This window comes from Neofelis nebulosa, chromosome 14 (assembly GCF_028018385.1).
Source record: "Neofelis nebulosa isolate mNeoNeb1 chromosome 14, mNeoNeb1.pri, whole genome shotgun sequence".
In the NCBI taxonomy this organism is placed as follows: domain Eukaryota; kingdom Metazoa; phylum Chordata; class Mammalia; order Carnivora; family Felidae; genus Neofelis; species Neofelis nebulosa.
Genome location: NC_080795.1, coordinates 68109990 through 68130553, shown reverse-complemented (window position 1 = coordinate 68130553; position 20564 = coordinate 68109990). Strand labels below are relative to the sequence as shown.

General features: G+C 41.5%; 1 protein-coding gene across 2 annotated transcripts in view; it reads right to left on the bottom strand.

Annotated features, from left to right (window-relative positions):
- The window catches only part of NSMCE2 (NSE2 (MMS21) homolog, SMC5-SMC6 complex SUMO ligase), a 217098-nt gene that overhangs the window by 138342 nt on the left and 58192 nt on the right, over positions 1 to 20564 (bottom strand). For both annotated transcript variants that reach the window (XM_058699037.1, XM_058699038.1), the window contains exon 4: positions 11270 to 11423. In XM_058699037.1, coding sequence (XP_058555020.1) covers positions 11270 to 11423 — 154 coding nt within the window. The remainder of the gene's footprint in view (positions 1 to 11269; positions 11424 to 20564) is intronic.

The following is a 20564-nucleotide window of genomic DNA, read 5'->3' as shown; positions in this document are numbered from 1 at the left end:
GTCTTTTAACACTTTAACAAAGTGACTAAAACACTCTGAGCTTGCTTCCTTGCATTTCAGAATTTATGCCAATTGCTAATAACATAAAACGTATATCCTTTAAAGTAAAAATTATTGAAGTAAAATGCCATTAAGCAAGTTTAAAAAGATCAGGTTAACTAAAATATGGGGAGTATTTTACAGTTTATAAAACACTTCCACTTTTCATTTTTAAATATGATTTAATCCTCAGCTCTGTGAGCTAGGAAGCATTATTATTATTATTATTATTATTATTATATTACTCATACTTTACAGAAAAGTAAAATTCCATTGATCTGATTAAAAAAACACAAACTATCACTTGGTTGAGCAAGAATCTGAATTTCTATTTTCAGATTCCAAATTCTAGATCTTTCCATGGGTTGGACAGTTTCTACCCTTAACGCTGTTCTCAACATATCTAGGTGACTAAATACATGAGTTTAAGAGTTAGCAAGAGAATACGATTTCCTGACTAACATAAACTTTAACGAATGTAAGGGCAGTACTTAAAACACACAAAAACGATCATTATTAAGGCTATCAATTATGCACATGAATAGATACCTTTCAGAACTACTAAGAATACAAGGAGATGCTAGCAAGGTGCCAAAGATTGGACTGTAAACCCCGTGAGCACCAGGACTTGTGTTTCTTGTTCACTGCCCCATTCCCAGCGTACTCAACAAACACTTGCCGAATGAATGAAGAAGTATTAACACGGAATACAAAAGTGAGGCTTTCAGATATAGAAGAATGAATGAAGTTAATTTATATTCAAATCCAGGAGACCAGGTGCCATCTAAGTCGTTAGGTTATTCCTGAGTAATCTGTAGGTAGGTGCCTATAACTATGCTGTGCACATACGGCTCCTGCCCTGCCCTGTAGGTAATAAACTGCGTGAGATCTAGAATTAGAAGTCAGATATTGAATCCTCTAGAGTGCCTGATTAACCAACCTTTACTAGATGAGTTATTTTCAACCCTGTCTGTACATTAGCATGATACCTGGAGAACTTAAAAAGAAATGCCTGGAGAGCCCTATCAGATACCAACTAAATCTAAATCTCTGAGGGTGGGGACAGGCTGATTTTATTTTTAACGTTCACATTTGCTATGATACCCAGTGACAGGTAAGTGCCATTACTATAAACCAATGGTTCTCAAACTCTGGTGTACAGGAGACCTGGAGGGCTTGCTAAGATTAACCCCACCCCCAGAGATGCAGATTCTCGAGGTCTGGGGTGGTGCCTGAAAATGTGCATTTTTAATAAATTTCCAGGTGACCTTGATGCAGGGCTGAGAAGCACACCCTGAGGTTGACTGCTGTGCACACCATCTACAATGTCTCTGGAATTAAAGAATAAATGTAAGGGACAGGTGAACAGAAAGACATGAAAAAATATACAAAATTTACATATTAAAAGAAGAACTTCATGCTCAATACCACTGATCATTAGAAAAACATAAATTAAATCCATGATGATACCCCTACATACTTATGAGAATGGCTAAAATTAAAAACAAAACCCAAATAACCCCAGTGCTGGTGAGGATGCACAGCAAACACACCTCTCCTGCGCGGCTCAAGGGGACACGGGGGGGGGGGGGGGGGGTTCACCATATTGGAAAGCAGTCGGTCAGGTTCTCAGAAGTTGAACATGCACTTCCCATACCAGCCCAGAGCCCCATGCCTGGGTATTCATCCAGGAGAAATTAAAACTGATATTCCCATAAAAACCTGTACACGAATGTTCTGTAACACCTTGATTTATAACGTCCCCAAGCTGGAAACAAGTGAAATGCCCTTCAGCTGGTGACTGGATAAATAAACTATGATACATGCATACAGTGGAGCACTAGTCACAGTACACAATGCAACCAGCCACGGATATTAACAACACTGTGGCTGACTCTCAAATGCAGTCTGCGTTTGGATGAAAGAAGCCACTTAGATGGCTGCATATTGTATGATTCCATGCATGCAACATTCTGGAGAAGTTAGAACCATACAGAGAAAAGAAAGAAAAAGAAACAAAAACAGTTACTGCCAGGGGCTGAAAATGGGGTGAGGCTTCGACTACAGAGGGCCGCCCATTGTATCATTATACACGTCTAAACCACCATAAAATGGAAATGACTCCAACCTCAGGAAATAATAACTTGACAAGACAACTCTTTTCTTAAGTATGATGTACGTCGTCCCCAGGACACATGATTTGGTCCTTCCCATTCTAGGTTCAGGTTGCTTTCTGAGCATGGATGGCATCCCACACTCTCAAAGTAAGCCACCAGGAGGAAAAAACACCCAGGGCTCACAGTTTGTGTTTAAACTTGCCGCTGACTCATTTCACCCTTGATAACTGAACCTTTCTGTCCTAATAACTTTAATTATAGCCATGTCTCATCCTAAAGCTTCCCTTTTCCTCAGGAATGTATTTGTTAGCCTTGTGACCTCCTGACTGTGAGACACTGGGTAAACATGTCACCTCCAGGATTCAGTCTGCTAAAAACAGAGCCTGCGTTTTTCGTGCATTCCTCCCTCGCATGTGGATGTCGTGAAGACTAGGAGAAATGATGTACGGGCACGGGGTTACTGTTGTGATGCTCGAAATAAACTTCATGGAATTCGTTCTAAACTTGTAAGTACAATAAATACCCTATTCCTCTCTGCCGTAACACAGCAACTATTCACACCGGAAACGGTATCCTTAGGCACTATTTCCTGAGTGTATTGCCAAAACCACAGGATCTGGAAAAGGAGGACCCAGGTCTGAATCTCACTACGTAACGTATTTTGTGACCTTGAGTCAACTGCTCACCTTCTGTGAGCCCCACTTCAAGTACCTGTTTCTCTAGGGCATACTTTGAAGACAGTGTCATGAAACACATAAATAAGCTACTATAGAATGTCTGGTATGATTCCCACTCTCTGACCTCTGCTTGGTAGACGTGACCAAGCAAGAGATTCACTCTCAGCCGGATGAGGCAGATTCCCCCAGTGTCCTCAGAGTACAGCAATGCAGATCTAGGACCTGGGAGATTCAAACAAATTGTTCACTACCCAAGAGTCTTACGACAAATCAAATCTTCAAGAGATAAATGAAACGCTTGAAGGGAGAGGAAAACCAAACAGGCACGTGTCTTAAAGAGTTAGTGTGGTACGCAGGGAAAAGAACACGGGTTTTGATGTCACCCAAACCTGAGTCTGAATTTCAGCATTTATGATCTGAGGGAAGTTATATTACTTTTCTTTGCACATTTTCTAATCTGTAAAGTGGGTATAGTTATCTTGTAGAGTCGTGAGAAATAAATGGTAAGGTAGACAAAGTATGCAGGTGCCATACCCTACGCACGGGTAGGCACTCAAACAATGCTTCCGGCTATGCATTAACTCAACAAGGAATCATGAAGTATCATGTACATCAAGCTCTTTATGAAGCGTGGCTATCACTTCGACTGTTCCTGTTTTCCAAAAGGACTAGGGCAAATCTAAGGTGAAGGCAAAGCAGATGGTGTCTTTACTGCTCCATAAAAAGGGCATTTCTCGCTGCCAAAGAGCTCCCTGACAGCTTAGTGCCCTGATTAAAACACCACAACAGAATCAATCCAATTTGAATGCACCTTTTTTCCTCACTTACTCAGTTGTTTCTTTGGTATTGAAAATCCTGCCTTAATGTAAAACTTCCTGGAAAGTAACAACTCTATGAGACAGGAGGAGGAGGAGGAGGAGGAGGAGGTCGGCCACACCTGGCCCTAATGCTCTCTTTTTATCCCTGGCGTCTCTTGTCTTCCGGTTCCACGGTCTACTACTTTGTAACCCTGGGCATAGCACTTACCCTCTCTGAAGCTGCTTCATCATGAAGGTGGGAATGGTACCGCTTAGCTTCGCTGATGCAAGTAAGGATGTTCGGGAGACAGAAACCACATGGGTGGCAAACACAAAGCAGAAGGGAAGAGAGACACGAGGGGAGGCAGACAGACTCTGACTCAGAGAAGAGGAAGAGGGACAGAGGCAAACACACAGGAATAAGAAATTTGCATAGGACAGAAATCTCACTCAATGAGCATAAACCCTTAGTCAGGGATGTAATCCAGCCTGAAAAAGTCAGTCTCGGTTGTGAAACGTATGAGTTTTAGCATTTCCCACCAGCAAATGGTCATCCAGCAAGTAAATGCTAATGGCTTGAACAATATCATCAAGGAAAACATGAAGACCAAGTGAGGGCCACAGAGATGATAAAACTGTCTAAGGAAGAGCCAGCAACTTAAGTTTTCATTAAACGCTTAAATGTTCTAAGCAGTCACACTTAAACTGAGCCATACTTAATTCCTAAGCATGGTGCTATCTGACACTGAAAACTGTGTATTAGCATACACACCATACGTTTGCACCAGTAGGTCAACGGATATGCACACAAAAATCATTTATGTTGAATTTTTGAGCAATTTAAAGGATTTCCCAAGACAATATAAATTGCTAACCTTTGCTCATTTTAGATCCCAACCTTCTGAACGCTAGCTGTCTTCTTATTCTCTTCTTTACTGATGAGGTTATTATTGAAGAGAAAAGGTGTGTTATCATCACAATGCCTTCACTAGGGTCTGGCCCTCTTTTTCTAGTTGAATAATTCAGTTTTATAAATATTAACCAAACTCTGAGTATGTGAGGAGCAAAAGGAATATAGGGAGGATTAAGCAATTCCTGCCTTGAAGGGTCCCGGGCTCTTGGTTAATGGCAGGCCAGCAATGCACACTGTTTGGATAGGTGGCTATGTTCTACCATATGACAAAGAGATTTGTGCGCTGAAGACTATCAGGACTGAGTCAGGCTGGTCAAAACTTTGCCCAGTTGAAAAGCACCCAACATATTTCTAGGCACAGCCAAACATTTTGCCTCTTGGCACTACCTTTGTTCTCGTCTCTTTCCTTTCAGGTTTCAACACTCACACATGGCCTCCCAGCTTTCAAAATTGCTAATCTTCTCCTTAACCCCACTGTTCACCTGCACCTGTTTAAGAGCTCCCAGATCCAGCCCCTCCATCCACAAAAATCTCCATTTGCTTTTCAATAGAACCCACCAGGCTTCTATACACTCCCAAATGATGTGAAATGCACAACCTGGCCTTGACAACAAAACCACCCCCTTCTCTGAAGAAATCATAGTCTACTGTTAATTGGCCAAATTAATGCTGATGTTGCTCGTCAAGGGCCTAACAAAGCACCGAAAAATGGTAGTATGAGAAGGTAAAACCAATGGTCACAAACTGACAGTTTTGTTTGCACAGTGTTTTAACAACTGGTAATGGAAAAATAGTCAGTTGAATTTCTGGGTTTCCCCAGATAATCTCAGGATCTGACCACAGTGGGTCCTCACCTATTATTCCCAGCAACAACAGACAGGCATGCGTGGCAGGGGTCTCCTTCAGATAGGGCATCAGCTCTCAAGTATTTGACAGTTCTCCTGAAGATTCTTGTGACCGTCAAGGACCTGTGCTGTAGGTACCATGTGCCCAGACATCAGGCTGGAGTTCAAGGACTAAAGCAGTAAGCAAAACATCAAAGTCCCTACTTTGTGGAACTGCATTGTGGTTTTGACAAGATATAGAAGGAAAAGGAAAGCAACCCACTAGGAATAGCGAAGTGAAGGTATTCTAATGTTCCTGAGGAGCTCCCCATTCATGGCAGCCCAGGTAGATCCTTCTGTGACGTGAATGGCCACTCACTATTCTATCAGCTTTGATAACTAAATTAAGTGTGTTAAAGTGAGGGTACAGAGTTGATTTGTGAGTCCATGTAATTACAAGATTACAGTATAAAATGTCCCCATCACTGAAACAATTGCTAAGTTCACTCGTGGATTCCAGTATCTCCACACCTTATATCCTACATCCTCTGTGTAGGATATACAATTTAGAAATACGTCTAAATTTCTGGTGAAGGTCTTCAGATTAGTAAATGTTCGCCTTTCCTCTAAGCATTTCAATGTACCAATAAAATTACATTTCAGATTTGATTTTTTAACACTAAAGACCACAGATTCAGTCCATTCTACTTTTGATCACAAAGTGAAGACCTTGTATTTCAAAGGTTTCTAAATATCAAATTATTGTCTAATGTCCTCAAGTTCTGCCTGGCTGAGCTGCACTACAAATTCTCATGCCTGCTAATTCTATAGCTGGTGAGTGAATAAAGGATGGCAGGAGGATTGCTTGATGACTTGAGGAAGTGTCCGTACAGGGGCACTGCACATTCTAACTAAGTTCTCCTGATGCCAAAGTGCAGGAAACCAGGAGTTGGAATAGTGAAGACAGTTTAAGTAAAAGCATCAAGGAAGAGAGAAATCGCCTGAACATATTGTTTAGATAAATGAAAATCACTTTACTCAAGAAAGTACAGTCACGTCTTCCCTAAACCAAGTCATATTGCTGGGTTTCACAACTTGGGTTAATTAACAACATGATTCTCGTTTAGGGAAATGGAATCTTTTTTCTTTGGAATTGTTCCCTAACTCAGTTATCATCGCCACTACCAAAGGTAAAAATGATCTCCGATCAATCTTGATTTATGTGCCTCCAAGAATTACAACTAAGAAAAATGGGTGGCACCAGCAGGGAGGCCAGGCTACGCATTAAGTGACTCAAACCCAGGTCTTCTAGCTGCGAAGCTCATATTCTTTCCACCATGTTCTACTGGCCCTTTCTCAATATCAATAATAAGTGAAATCTAAAGCAAGCTTTCAGGGGGCGCCTGGGTGGCGCAGTCTTAGGTTAAGCGTCCGACTTCAGCCGGGTCACGATCTCGCGGTCCGTGAGTTCGGGCCCCGCGTCAGGCTCTGGGCTGATGGCTCGGAGCCTGGAGCCTGTTTCCGATTCTGTGTCTCCCTCTCTCTCTGCCCCTCCCCCATTCATGCTCTGTCTCTCTCTGTCCCAAAAATAAATAAAAAACGTTGAAAAAAAAAATGAAAAAAAATAAATAAATAAAGCAAGCTTTCAGTTTGCCAAGATCCATTATCACATTAGATCTTGGTAATAATCTTGGGAAGCTGGGACAGACACAGTATCTCTAATATACAACACAATGGGTCCCCAGGTATGGTATTTATAGGAAAATCTGAAGTTTAAAAAAAAAAAAATCCAAACCAAAAACCTACCCTTGTTTCTGACTGTGGTTTAAATGTTTATTTGTTTTGGGGGGGAGAGAGAGAGAGAGAGAGAGAGTGAGTGAGTGTTGGGACGCTTGAGAGCGTTGGGACAGGTGAGGGACAGAGAGAAAGCAGGAAACAGAAATTCTGTCCTCATAGTGTACAGCCTGACATGGGACTCGATCACACAGATCATGAGAGTATGACCTGAGCTGAAAGCAAGAGTCGGACACTTAACCGACGGAGCTCCCCAGGTGCCCCTGACTGCAGTTAGACCGGGGGTCTGTAAACTGTCCAAAGAAGTTGTATCCAATGCCTTGTAATATCCTTAAGACATAAATAACTACTAATAAAAGAATTACTGTGTGCAGTGTAAGTATGTTACCTTTTGAGTAATCGTATCTTGAAATGCGTATGGCGTACCTGTTCTGTTTACATTCTCGGGACGGCAAATACCAGATTTTTGTACTATCTCTACTCTTTCCCACCGTAATCCTGGGCCTGAACTCAGCCTCTGAATCTTTCTGAACGTACAGCTCCACGTAGCCCCTATCAAATGACTGGCAGTGTTGTATCAGCCATACAAATAAAAGCTGCATTTTCCTAGTCTCACTCTCTCCTATATTGTATAGCTGTGGTTTCTTGCATTTTTCTTTGCTTTTGATTTGTTATTAATAGTTCTCACATTATTCCATGTTTGCATATACTGTCTTCTCTGCCTTTTATTTATCTCGGAGCACCGAATGCAATCACTTATATACAGCAGTCCCTCGAAGTGTTTTGAACGCACCCAAGACAAATGTGTGGTATTTATTGGAAAAATCTAAAGCTAAAACAAAACACAACAAAACAAAAAGAAAACAAACACCCCCGCCCCAAAACTGTCCTTGTTTCTGATTATGGTTTAGACCACCAGGTCAGTAAACTTTTTCTGTAAGGTGCCAGGTAGCAAACACTAAAAGCTCTGTTTGCCAGATGGTCTCCGATGTAACTACTCAACTCTGCCATCATAGTGCAAAGCACACACAATGTGGAAACGAGTAAGTGTGTCTACATTCCAATAACACTTTATTTTGGATGCTAAAACCTGAATTTTATGTAATTTTCACATGTCACGAAATATTATTCTTCTCTTAAATTCTCCCCCAGCAACTTAAATGTGTTGGCAAAAAACAAGCATTCTTGGCTTTCAGGACCTAGAGAAACAGGCAGGCTGGGCTTGACTCGCAGGCTGTAGTTCACTGACCTCTGGCCCAAATTTGTGGTTCTCAAAATGAGAACTTCGGGTGGTCTGCACGATCCTTTCAGCAAGTCCGACTACCGATGTGTGAGGCCAGATTGTCTTTATAGGCTTCAACCCAAACAACGTACCACAGCGGACTGAAGGCGGAAGCAAATGCGAGGGTCCAGCTGCCTCCTATTAAAGCCACAAACTGAAGAGATTTGCAAAAATGGAAAACAATTTCACACCTCTCACTCATTTTTCGTCATGTTTGGAAAATACATGGTTATATTTCATAATCCTCCTTACGGTAACACATTAGGGACTCATCACTGATTTTTAAAACGGGTTAATATTTTTAAGAAGGTCTCAGTTTTGATTTCTAACGTGATAAATGTCAATAGCTACCACCCATGTAATAAACAAATGCTCTCCGGAGGCCCTCGGTAGATTTTTTAAATGTAAAGGGATCTTGAGACCAGACGGTTTGAGAACCTGCTGCCGAGCCACAGCTGGGTTAACTTACTGGCCGCAGGTTGCGGGGAGGTGGCTTGCACGCAACTTCCTCAGACCCCCTGATTTCAATCTCCATCTTGACTTGTCCCCACCAAAGGGCTTCCTGGCGTTGCTGTGATTGGGTCCCCACTCGGCAAAACTGAATCCCACGCAATTTAGGTTTGTGTAAATAAAGGTGGTGAGAGCGTGGTGGTGATTTTCATGAAAGGACCCTTGAGCTCTGTGCAGACCAATAAAACTGTCTCAGCCTTTACTTTGCCAAACTAGGCAACTTGAAGCAAGACTCTCTCCCTGGCTTGTAGTTTCCAGTCTTTATAAAAAAAGAAAAAAAATTATTATTATCATTCCTTCCCTTCAGAACATCTCTCAAAACAAATATTCGCTGGCTCCTGTATAAAGCCTGGTCCCTCCGACTTGGCTCCGCAAAAACTGTGGGCTCCCGATGCTAATGAGCGTCCTCACAGCAGCATTAAATCTAAAGAAACAGAATCCATCGCCCACGGTGCTACTTTGCCAGCACTAATAATGCACCGAAAATCGCATTTGCAAGTCATGTGCGCACATCTTAGAGAACACTTGAAGAGGGTATTAATATTTTGCTTGCTCTGTCATTTGAGATTTAAAAACTTCTGAAAAGAGTATTTTAGGAGAAACAAAAAGGGAAAGTTGTCTTAATTCCAGTGTTACATATATAGGGGAACCCGATACAAGGAAGCATTTCTTTCAGTATAAGTCTACTTTGTCTCAAAGTTTAACTGTCTGTCCAAATGATGTGAAGTACTGCCGGCCTTGGGAAACCACCCCCAACACCACCCCCTGACCATCTGAGAGAGAATTAAAGACATAATAACCACGATTCCAACACGTATCATTTTGCTGAACTGCGCACTCTTCATTAGAAAGTGAGTCACCGTGAGCGTACGATTCTACAAAGCTTTACAGCTATCTCTTAGGGAATAATACTTTTGTAAACAATAACAAAGGAGGAAGAAATTTATATTTTTGGCTATTTATCCTTCACTACGTACCATAAGATATCTTTTTAAAAAATCAAGAATTTTTGATCTTGATTATGATCGGGTAATTTGTCATTATTGGCTCCAAGCAGAAAAACGAAATACATGTGGCTACTTTGACCAACACCACAAACTGAAATTCACTAGCATCTTTAAGATCGGAAAGACACTAGCAAATCATTATATTTATTACCTGTTTGGGGGATTATTACCCATTTGGGGGAACCACGCAATTTATATTAGAAGGATTTTGGTAGCTGAAGAAGAAAAAAAGAGACTAAAATGTGGAGAAAATGCTTACTGTTTAAATCCACATTAAAGCAAAAGTCTCATCAGGATTGCAAAACATTCCAAATTGTGAAACTTAAGTTACTTGTAAGATAGACAAAAGTAAAGCTGCTTCCTCAGTCATTTTTTGAGATCTCAGCATCAATTTAAAGAAAATGCTTATATTTAAAAGAAAGCTTATTTCAAAATAGGAATCCCTCAGTACAAATAAGGACATGAAATAAATTTACATGCCCTACCACAGTGCTCCAGCCGTATGCAAATGAAGGTGATGGGAAATTAAAGTTTACAAAAAAGTTATTTGCTTCCCTATCCGATTCTGTAAGGAATAAAAGAGTCATGAGCCGAAAGAAAGCAATGACAAACAATGCAAATGCAAAAACGATCAAATTACATAAAGTTGTTAAGTGGATTAAGCGGACAAAGAGGAAAAGAAAAGGACGGATGTACTTCACTGTACAGAAAAGACAGATTTCTGTCAAACACCGTCTACAAAATTTTGGGATAATGAATCACTTCTTTTCCCAATCTCGTTTTTAAATCAAAATTATGTTGGAATCCAAATTGCGATCGCGTGGCATTAATGCTACTACGGAGACAGAAGGGATCAAGAAGATTCTGGTCCACAACTGAAAAGAAAAAACTAGTCTGAGAAAACGGTGCTACTCCTCCAAAGCAGGAAAACCAGAATCAAACTGGTTATTGTAAAGCGTGGCACAGCAGTTTGAAATTTGAAAAACACCATTGCTATTTTAATAAGACAGTTCCGTTTTAATTTCCCAATTCCTCTCCCCAGCAGTGGGACAATACAGTGTAACCATGTCTGGCTGCTGGGGAATTTTCTTAGCACTTTGTGGAAACTGTTGGCTTTCAGAAATGGACAGGCTGATTTGAACCAAAAGTCAGACAAAATACAGAATAGCAACAACAATAAAAAGCAATTTAGAAAGAGGATCAAGCCAAGCAGATAGGCAGACTTTATAAAGTCAGTTTTCTGGGGCGGTGTATCAGGTCAGTTCCCTCCATTCAAAAAGCCAAACCAAAGCAAAGCATGCGGACTTACATTGCTTCTTCAGTTCCTTCAGCTGTTGTTTAAACTGTACAAATTTTGCATTATTTTGAAAGTCTGTGTCACAATTCTTATTCTGTAAAGCCAAAAATTTCTTCTCCACTAACAATTTTAGATCTGGTATCTTCTCTGGACGTTCTTCTTTTACCTGAGGAAGACAAACAACACAATTGCCTTAGTTTAAGGTTAACAATGACACCGTTTTGTGAACATTATTTTTATCTCATTTCATTCAAATAAAAATACAGTGAGGTAGGGGCGCCTGGGTGGCGCAGTCGGTTGAGCGTCCGACTTCAGCCAGGTCACGATCTCGCGGTCCGTGAGTTCGAGCCCCGCGTCAGGCTCTGGGCTGATGGCTCGGAGCCTGGAGCCTGTTTCCGATTCTGTGTCTCCCTCTCTCTCTGCCCCTTCCCCGTTCGTGCTCTGTCTCTCTCTGTCCCAAAAATAAATAAAAAACGTTGAAAAAAAAAATTAAAAAAACAAAAAAATACAGTGAGGTAGAAAACACAACCCCAACAGAACCAGAGAGCTTGGGACTTGTTCCAGAACAGATGGCCGGTAAACGGTTGGGGAGCCATTCATCCCATCTCCTCATCACTTTCTTAAACCCTCCCTCCCATGCCCGACTAACCTCCTGTCTCCTGACAACTACTAGGGAAAAATCTCACACCAGAGCAACTCTGTGCCCTCCAACGTCAAGGGAACCTGGGCCTCACGGCTTCCTCCTTTTTGTCAGGTCTGCTCAGTCCCCTCTCCTCCTCTTCTCTGGCTCTCTGTCCCAGCAGGAGAGAGAGGCTCCTACTTCACAAAGAAGTTGAGGCTTTAATCTTGAACTTTGCCATCTGCAGCCACAAGGAATAAGTGTCCCCTGTTCTGTTCAAAGCTAAACTGTCAATCTATCTTCTTTTTGTTCCCCCCCAATATTTTACTGTCAAACTTCCAAACGTGTGGCCAGGTTGAAAGAACTGTGTTTTAACACTCGTCTACCTCCTAGATGCCACAACTGACATTTTGCTATGTTCACTTTATCACCATAGCGATCCATCTATCTGTTCTTTCCACCCTTTTTTTTTTTTTAATTTTTTTTTTTCAACTTTTTTTTTTTTTTTTTTTATTTTTGGGACAGAGAGAGACAGAGCATGAACGGGGGAGGGGCAGAGACAGAGGGAGACACAGAATCGGAAACGGGCTCCAGGCTCCGAGCCATCAGCCCAGAGCCTGACGCGGGGCCCGAACTCACGGACCGCGAGATCGTGACCCGGCTGAAGTCGGACGCTTAACCGACTGCGCCACCCAGGCGCCCCTCTTTCCACCCTTAATCTTGCTTCAAGTTCATTCCTAATTCATCCTCACGTCTGTCAGGCCACACCTTCTTTCCCCCAAAACCTCTGAATTGGCTCCTTACTCCCCAATTTAACAAACTCCTCTAACCCCTGCCCGCTCCACTCAGGTGCTTTCTCTTCGTAGTCTAGCTCCTTGGAAAAATCATCTGTACCCACTGTTTCTAGTTCCTTGACCTCAACCTTTAGCCACTGCCGGCAAGCTGCTGCCCCCGCCCCCCGCTCCCCACCCCCTTCACTGTGACTGCTCTTCTTTAGGCCTTCATATTTGGCTTCCTGATGCCCCTGCACCAAGCAAAATTCACCAAACTCTCCCTTGCAGCCCAACATGCCTTAGACTTTTACCATAGCCCCCTTAATATTCGACTGCATGGATTTTTACATGTCTACTTCCCCTAGCAAAATGCAGACTCTTTGAAAAATGTGTGATTTATCACTGCGTTTGCCAGCACGTGGCATGGAGTAGATAGTATTCAATATATGTACTCGACAGATTTCAAACAAATTAATCTTACATGCCCCAAATATACTTGCCCACTAAAACCCACAAATGATCGACTTCACTGACATTAGGAGAGCATACAGGACCATTTCTAAGCTGGAAGACAACTCAGAGGTCATCTAACCTTGATGTCTACCTTCCTCAGTTTCATAAATAAATAAAATTGTATAGAAAGAAGTTAAATGACTTGTTTACTATAATCCAGTTGGTTGGAGGCAATGTTAAGGCTGCAAATAGATACAGAAAATTCTTGCTTCTGGTTCCAGTCCATGGAATATATTCATCTCTCTGAATCTGAGTATCAACTAGTGTGAAGTCGAAAGATTACCTGTAATTTATCTCTTTCAATTACCCTTTGTCATGGAAAAAAGAATTGTATAATCTTCTTTTGTTTAACTGCTATGCACTTTAATTAGCTAAAATCAAAAAATGAAACTTAACCATGAAACCAAAATGCCTAAATGTAATTTATGAGACAGGGTGTAGAAACTGTTTTCTCATTGCATGGGAGATATTCAACCAGTGCTGGATCCATCATCAAAGAGAGCTGTGAGAAATATGGAGAAGCGTTAATGACACATCTTACACATAATTAAAAATTTTAAATAAGTCCTGTACGGCTAAAGAACCAATAAAGCTCAGTTTGGAAAAGAGAAAGTAGAGAGTTTAGCAATGCCTCATGTCTCAAGAATAGGAGACGTTAGACATGTGACTAGCTATCCTCTACCTCTGTAATGGACAGGACAGGATGAAACAAGTTCAAGACTGTAGCATGAAAAGTTCAGAGTAGATACAGAAAATAAACGACAAGTTCTCAGAAAAGAATTACAGTCTTTCTCTCTGGATTTATAAAATAAAATGGACTCACATCCACCGGAGACGTGAATAGTGCTATTATAACCAGGTATAAAAGACCTTCTCAAGGTCTTTTCTGGGCTGCAATTGTTATTTAATCTGGGGCAATCAGAGCAGAGCTGAGCAGATGATCAGTAAAGGCAAAAGTTCTTTTCCAGTAAAGTCTCTAGCCCGCTCAACATATTTAATGTCCGTAGCCCCATTACCACCCAAGCAGAAGAGCTGGCTGGAAGATGGGGGTGGAGAAGATGGAGAAAGGATAGGCATTTTGAGACTGACAACATGGCGACCTGAAATAGGACTAGGAAAACCTGAATACGCCAAATTTCGTGATTCAAAATACTCATTTTCCCCAAGGCCAGAACCTCAATGGAACTGCCGGAAAGCACATAAATTCACTGCAGCAAGTATCTTCTCTGGAAATGGGATGCTGCGGTTGGCACAGCTATGCGTGGTAGAGAGAACTTACTAGGCTCTGGCTATCAAAACGAGAGCCTGGAAAATACCGAACTCCTTATCTGTTGAAATCAATGCGGTGAATGGGAACTAAGGATATTTTTCATGGACTCTTGCTTTGTTTGTATCTTCGAGAAATAAGTTGTACAGTCCCAAAATGAGAAGGGAAAGAAGCCATTCTTTGGGTAGCTGATCGTAAGTGTAATCTAGTCCGAAAAAGGTAAGGATGGCCCTCTTTCCCCAGGACAAATCCCAAATACTTCAAAGAAATGTGACATGGCAGGAGATTTTACTGGATCCTTAAGTCCATTTCTTTCCCAAAGATCAAGTCCCTTGATGCAGGACTTAAAACCTAAGTGAATTAAAAGACACTGGGTGTATTAGTTCGCTAAGGCTGTCACAACAACATACCACAGACTAGGTGGCTTCTAGGTAGAAATTCTTTTCTCACAGATCTGGAGGTGGCAAGTCTTTGGCTTGTAGATGGCCATCTTCTCCCTGTGTCATCTGTCACATGGTCTTCCTTCTAGCTGTCCATGTCCAAATTCCCCTTTTTTATAAGGGTACCAGTCAGTCATAGTGGATCAAAGCCCATGCCAATGACTTCATTTTAACGTAACTCCCTCTTTAAAAACCCATCTCCAAAACTGTCATATTCTAAGGTACTGGGGTTTAGGACTTCAGCATATTAATTCGAGGGGAACGCAATTCAGCACATACACTGGGTTAGTAAATTTTTGAAGCAGAATTTTTTTTAAACACCTCAGAGATTATTAATCTTTATGCCATTATAATTGAAAAACGATAGGAACTACCGAGAGGTAAACTTAACAGATACCATACTTACATAATGGGAATTTGATTCTGCCCTCGGGAGAGAAAAAGTCAGGTTTTTATTCACTCACTACCCACTTCCCTCTCCAGTATTCAGTGAGTGCCTTCCATGTGCTAAGAACTGTAGCTACACTGGAGAGAAACCAGAAAAGTCGATCAGGAGCACGTGGTGAACAGCTCTGAAAGTGAGACCTGGCCTGATGGCAGCAGGAACGACAATTTTAGGAGGTTTTAGGGAGTAAAGTAAGAATACCATAAGAAACTTTTTTTAATCACTGCTGTAGTTCAAGTATATAAGATGCACTTCCGACAGGGAGGGGGGAGGAAGTTACTGCTGTAGGTTGACTAATGGCAGAGGGGCTGACAACCGGACCGCATCACGATGCCATTTTTAAAGCACAATGGCCAAGTCCTTTTGTGAGAGCGGTGACTCCAAGATCTGTAACAGTTAATATGGGCAACCAAGGAAAGGACATTTTCTTGAGGAAAGAAGGGGCAATCCTGAATGTCTGTCTGAGTGGAGAGATCTGATACACAGCGGGAGAGACATTTTAAATGAGATGGGAACAGAAAGAAAAGAGATGCAAAAGGAACTCTAAAAGAAGCAAAGAAGAAAACCAGGGGTGAGGAATGCCACAGAAGAAAGAAAAGGGAAAGTTTCCTTGACAGAGATGCTCGTCCTTGGGGGAAAATGACGCAAGAGAGCTCAGGTAAGATAAGGTCTAAACAGAGACTGGACTTCATTGCAAGGGATTTTGTACCCTGGAGCGGAACGATTTACCCATCTTAGCCTATCAGCCTGTGAAGCTTCTCTCCGGCAAGGGCTGTTTGCCTGGGGTCTAGCGCACTTCCTGTTGTATAGTAGGTGCTTGAAAGATGTTGAGGAACAAGTGAACTATGGGGCAGCCGAATGATACTGTCTTGAGAGGAGAAAAGAGATTAAGGGAGTTCTGCGTTAACAGATGAACTAAAGTTGGGCAGTAAAGGAAGAGAGATGGGAGTCGATCGTGGGAGAGACTGCTTTATTTGCACGGAGGTTAAGAGTAGCTTGAAATCAAAATGACAAAACGGAGGAAAAAGAACATGTAACCCGGGATCAGACAGATCTGAAACAACCCTATGTATGGATCTTGGGACAATCCTTCCAGGCCTCAGATTTCTCTTACCTCTGAATTAGGAATCAGGAACACCGACTTCAGTGCTGTGAGGATTAATTAAGTCACGCTTGTGTTTAACTGTGGCACACTGTGGATGTTAAAAAACTTTTGTTCTTTTCCTTTTACCTCCGGCATACAGCCTTGAACATGTTTGTGGGCTAAGGGGGAGGAGCCAGTGGGGAAACATAAATCACGAGTGCTAAGAGAAAGCAGGTAACGGATTTGAGAAAATCATTCCAGTACAAGGGCAAAAACTAGAGAGGAAGCAAGACCAGCTGGGAAAGCAAAACCACAGCCTCTACCAGGTGTCATAAATGCCTACAGGGCTGGTCAAGCAAAGATCTGAGGAAACCCCCAATAAAGGACAACCGGAAGTGGTGAGGACCCTGGTAAGCAGACAGTACAAGCCCCAGGTGAGAGGAAGTTGCTACACAGCTCCAGATGTCTGTGGCCCGGTGACAGAGCAAGTCCGAGTTTTTAAAGAAAAATCAGAAATCTAGATTTCTGTGACACATTTTCTAGTTTTCAAAACAATGCATAGTCCAGACAATACATCAGCCTAAAGCCCGCGAGTTTGAAACCTCTATTTAATGCAGAGGAGATATTTTAGCCATAAAAATAAAAGTACTTCTGTGATCCACAATATTTACGGATCCAGTGTGACTCCCAGATTTCTACCTGAGGGATGAAATACGATCCTTTCAAGCAGGACAGAGAATAACGGGGAAAAATCATGAAGAAGAGAGGGCAAGTAAAGGATTCCATTTTGATATGCTCACCCAAAGGATTTATGATGAAAAATGTGGGCTCCAGACTTGAGATTAAACGTGACGCTCTGCTACTAACTGAATGACTTTGGAAAAGTTACGAAGTGCATCTAGCCTTAGTTTCCTCACGTCTAAAGAGAAAAGAATCACAGTATTTGCCTCACAGTGTTTTGAGAAAAATAGATGGAAGGAAGCAATGAAGCAGTGAGCCGTCAACCACAGAGAATACTCAATAACACATACTCAATACTCAATATTCAATAACACTCATTACTCATCTATCTTTGGGGTGCCTGGATGTACAGGTCAGCAGCTCAGCAGCCTGACATGGAAACACCACACAGAAGAATCACTGTATAGATTTTAATAGAAACCATGGAAACAAATAGGGTTACCAAGAAGACGAATAAATAGAAACAAAAAAGGACCAAGGATAAAACTATGAGAATACCACATTTATGGGGCAGCTAAAGGAACCTAAAAAGAAGAAGGACAAGAGCTAAGATGACAAACAAAAGAAAATCCCCCTGAAGTCCAGGAAGGAATTTCAAGATCTGTCAAATGCTACAGAAAAGTCAAGCTACATAAGGATTGAGACTTGCCCACTAGACCTGGTGACTTGGTCCCTGGAGACTTTAGCAAAAGCAGAGACATGCACAAAGTACAGACTCTGAAATATGCAGACTTTTGTTCAATTAATTGTTTCAAAAAGATGGAGCCAGAACAGGAAAAAACACACAAATACCCAAAGGTTCCATAGGCTCTCCAACTAACTGCTCAGTTTCTGCTCAAGATCACTCGTGAATGTTTAGCTACATTTAACTGGCACCCAACACTCCTGTGACTGTAATATTTCTCTATGTCAGCAAGGAGAAGGCAATCAATGAGCTGGTAACAACCAAGTTAGGTCTCTGGTGACTCTGTCCCTCAGGAAGAGGGTGATTGTTTCAGGAAAAGTGATTACGGTAGGAACAAACGGCAGGATTTCATCCTTACCTGTATCATTTCCAACATGCTTTAACATAAAATTTTAAATATTTATAACATACCTCATTTCTTTCAAACAGTATTATATACATATGCAATTACTCTAAGTATGTCATTTTATTGCCCTAGGGCAAAGTCAAGGTTTCCTCCTCCTCCAATTATCATTATTGCCTTATAGCTATCATTTCACTGGGAGGGGAGATCACAGGAGCTAAGGATATTAATGGGCTGAGCCATTCACACACTTTTGAATCATGTGAGAATCTAGTATAAAATCAGTCATTCTTGTAACTAAACCAAGACTCAGATGGATTTACTCTCCAAAACAGCCACTGTTAGATGTTTGGCTCCCAAAATAACACATACCTGATGGTTTACATTTTGGAGATCACATAGCCCTTAGAAGTTTATTATGTGTACCCAGTCATGATAAGCAATTTGTTTTGTGTTCTGCTAGGTGCACTAAGTACTCCAAGCTCTAATTCATAGTCCGCTTGATCTAAGGCTACGAGACCTGCTTTCATGCTGGGAATCCAGAGGGAATTGTCTCACTTGGTCTTCAAACATTCATTCAACAAATATTTACTAAATCCCAATTGGGTACCAGGCATTACGCTCAGCACTGAGACATTTATGGAAGTTGGCCCACACTTATGACACATCACCAACCTAACTGGTCATGCACAAGGTAAATTTATATAGGCCAATACTGTCTCCATCTTTATATTAGCAAAAAAAGCTTGGTAAAGTTTTTATTGAAAGGCATGTCCAGGCCAGGAAACATTATGCTTTCACTGGGTATAACCTAATTGCACGTACATATGGAGATACACTATATTTTTCTACAGAGTTTACTATACTGTCTTTGCCCTGTTTGAAAATACATATTTATCATAGACACTAATGATGACCAGCATGGATTACAGCCTTCATCTCATGCCAGTTTCTGTTGTTAATTGCACAATCTGCAGTGAACTCTGTTGGACCCAATTATTTGTAGTTGAGTGAGTTTCCTAGTGCCATTATTCAGTTTGACTTCTGACAAAACGCGTGAGAGAAAATACTTCCTTGTTGAGCATTATGACACATCGAATGGACTCCATGGTTCGCCAAGGTGTTGTAATACACCATTACTGAGCAGCTGCCTACCAGACATGGGAACATCTTTCCTCCTTCAAGGCTTTCAGAAGAAGTTTCAAAATGGAACTTAAACATGTGTGAGAGAGCTGTTGGTCTCATTCTAATGGACCAGTCCTGCTAGGATAGTTGTCTAACAGATGGCAGTTGAATGAGGCAACTTGCCATGTGTGTGCATCTGTTACTAAACATTTATGCTGTTGAAAATTACTCCAATAAATTTCTCATGGCATCTTTCCCACCATAAGATTATGACCAACGGGAATCACTTATTTATTTATATGGGATGCAGCATTAGATCCCCATATGGGGGGCAGAGGGAAACCACCCTCCTAATTTTGCCTCTCGAGTATTTTTTACTTTTTGCTTTATTTTTTGGGCAGAATTCATGTGAACATGCATTATTTATTTATTCATTTATTCACCCATTCAATAAATATTTACTGAACATCTAACCACATGCAGGCACTGAGCTGGGCACTGGAGATGTGACAGTGAGCAGACTAACCTGCACCCTGCTGTTCTCATACGGTTTGGGATTTAATGGAGAAAACAAGCATTATTCAAACAGTCAAATACACTATCACCAACTGTGATAAGTGCTGTGAAGGAAACGTATCAGATGCTGGGAGAGCATGTACAACATGAATTTTGAGGACATCGTTTTCACGGGCTATGTTTTTAAGCACCGTGCAATTTAAACACAGGTCACGTGGAGGGGAGGGGAGAGGAGTGGGAGACTCGTCTCAGACACTGCCCTGCACAGCACCTTTCACCAGAGGGGTTCAAAGCTTTCCATACACAAGTGTCATGATCCCAGTTTCACAGATGTGAGGAATGGACAGCTACCAGCAGTTAAGCATCTTGCCCAAGGTCATGCTGAGTCAGTGACCAATGGTTTGCATTCATTCAAATCTCCTTTCAATTTAATTTTGCTTTTGCTTGTACCTCCAAGTAACAATTAAGAATGAACTTTTACACCCCATCTTAATTTTATGAAGACATAGTTGATTTCAAGCATATATTCCCAACCTTCAGTGGCCATTTGTCAGTTCTTGTATGAAAGACACTTATTCTGAATTTGAAATTGCCTTTCTTGTCTGCCACGCCTCTGTCATCCACAGAATTACTCAATGCCTTATTTACCTTTATGGTATTTCACTCAGGATTTTGTAGTGAAAAAAGTACAGCAATGGCTTGACGCTAATGGGATGTTTCTGGACGTACCAAGTACCCCACGATCCAGAAAGACGA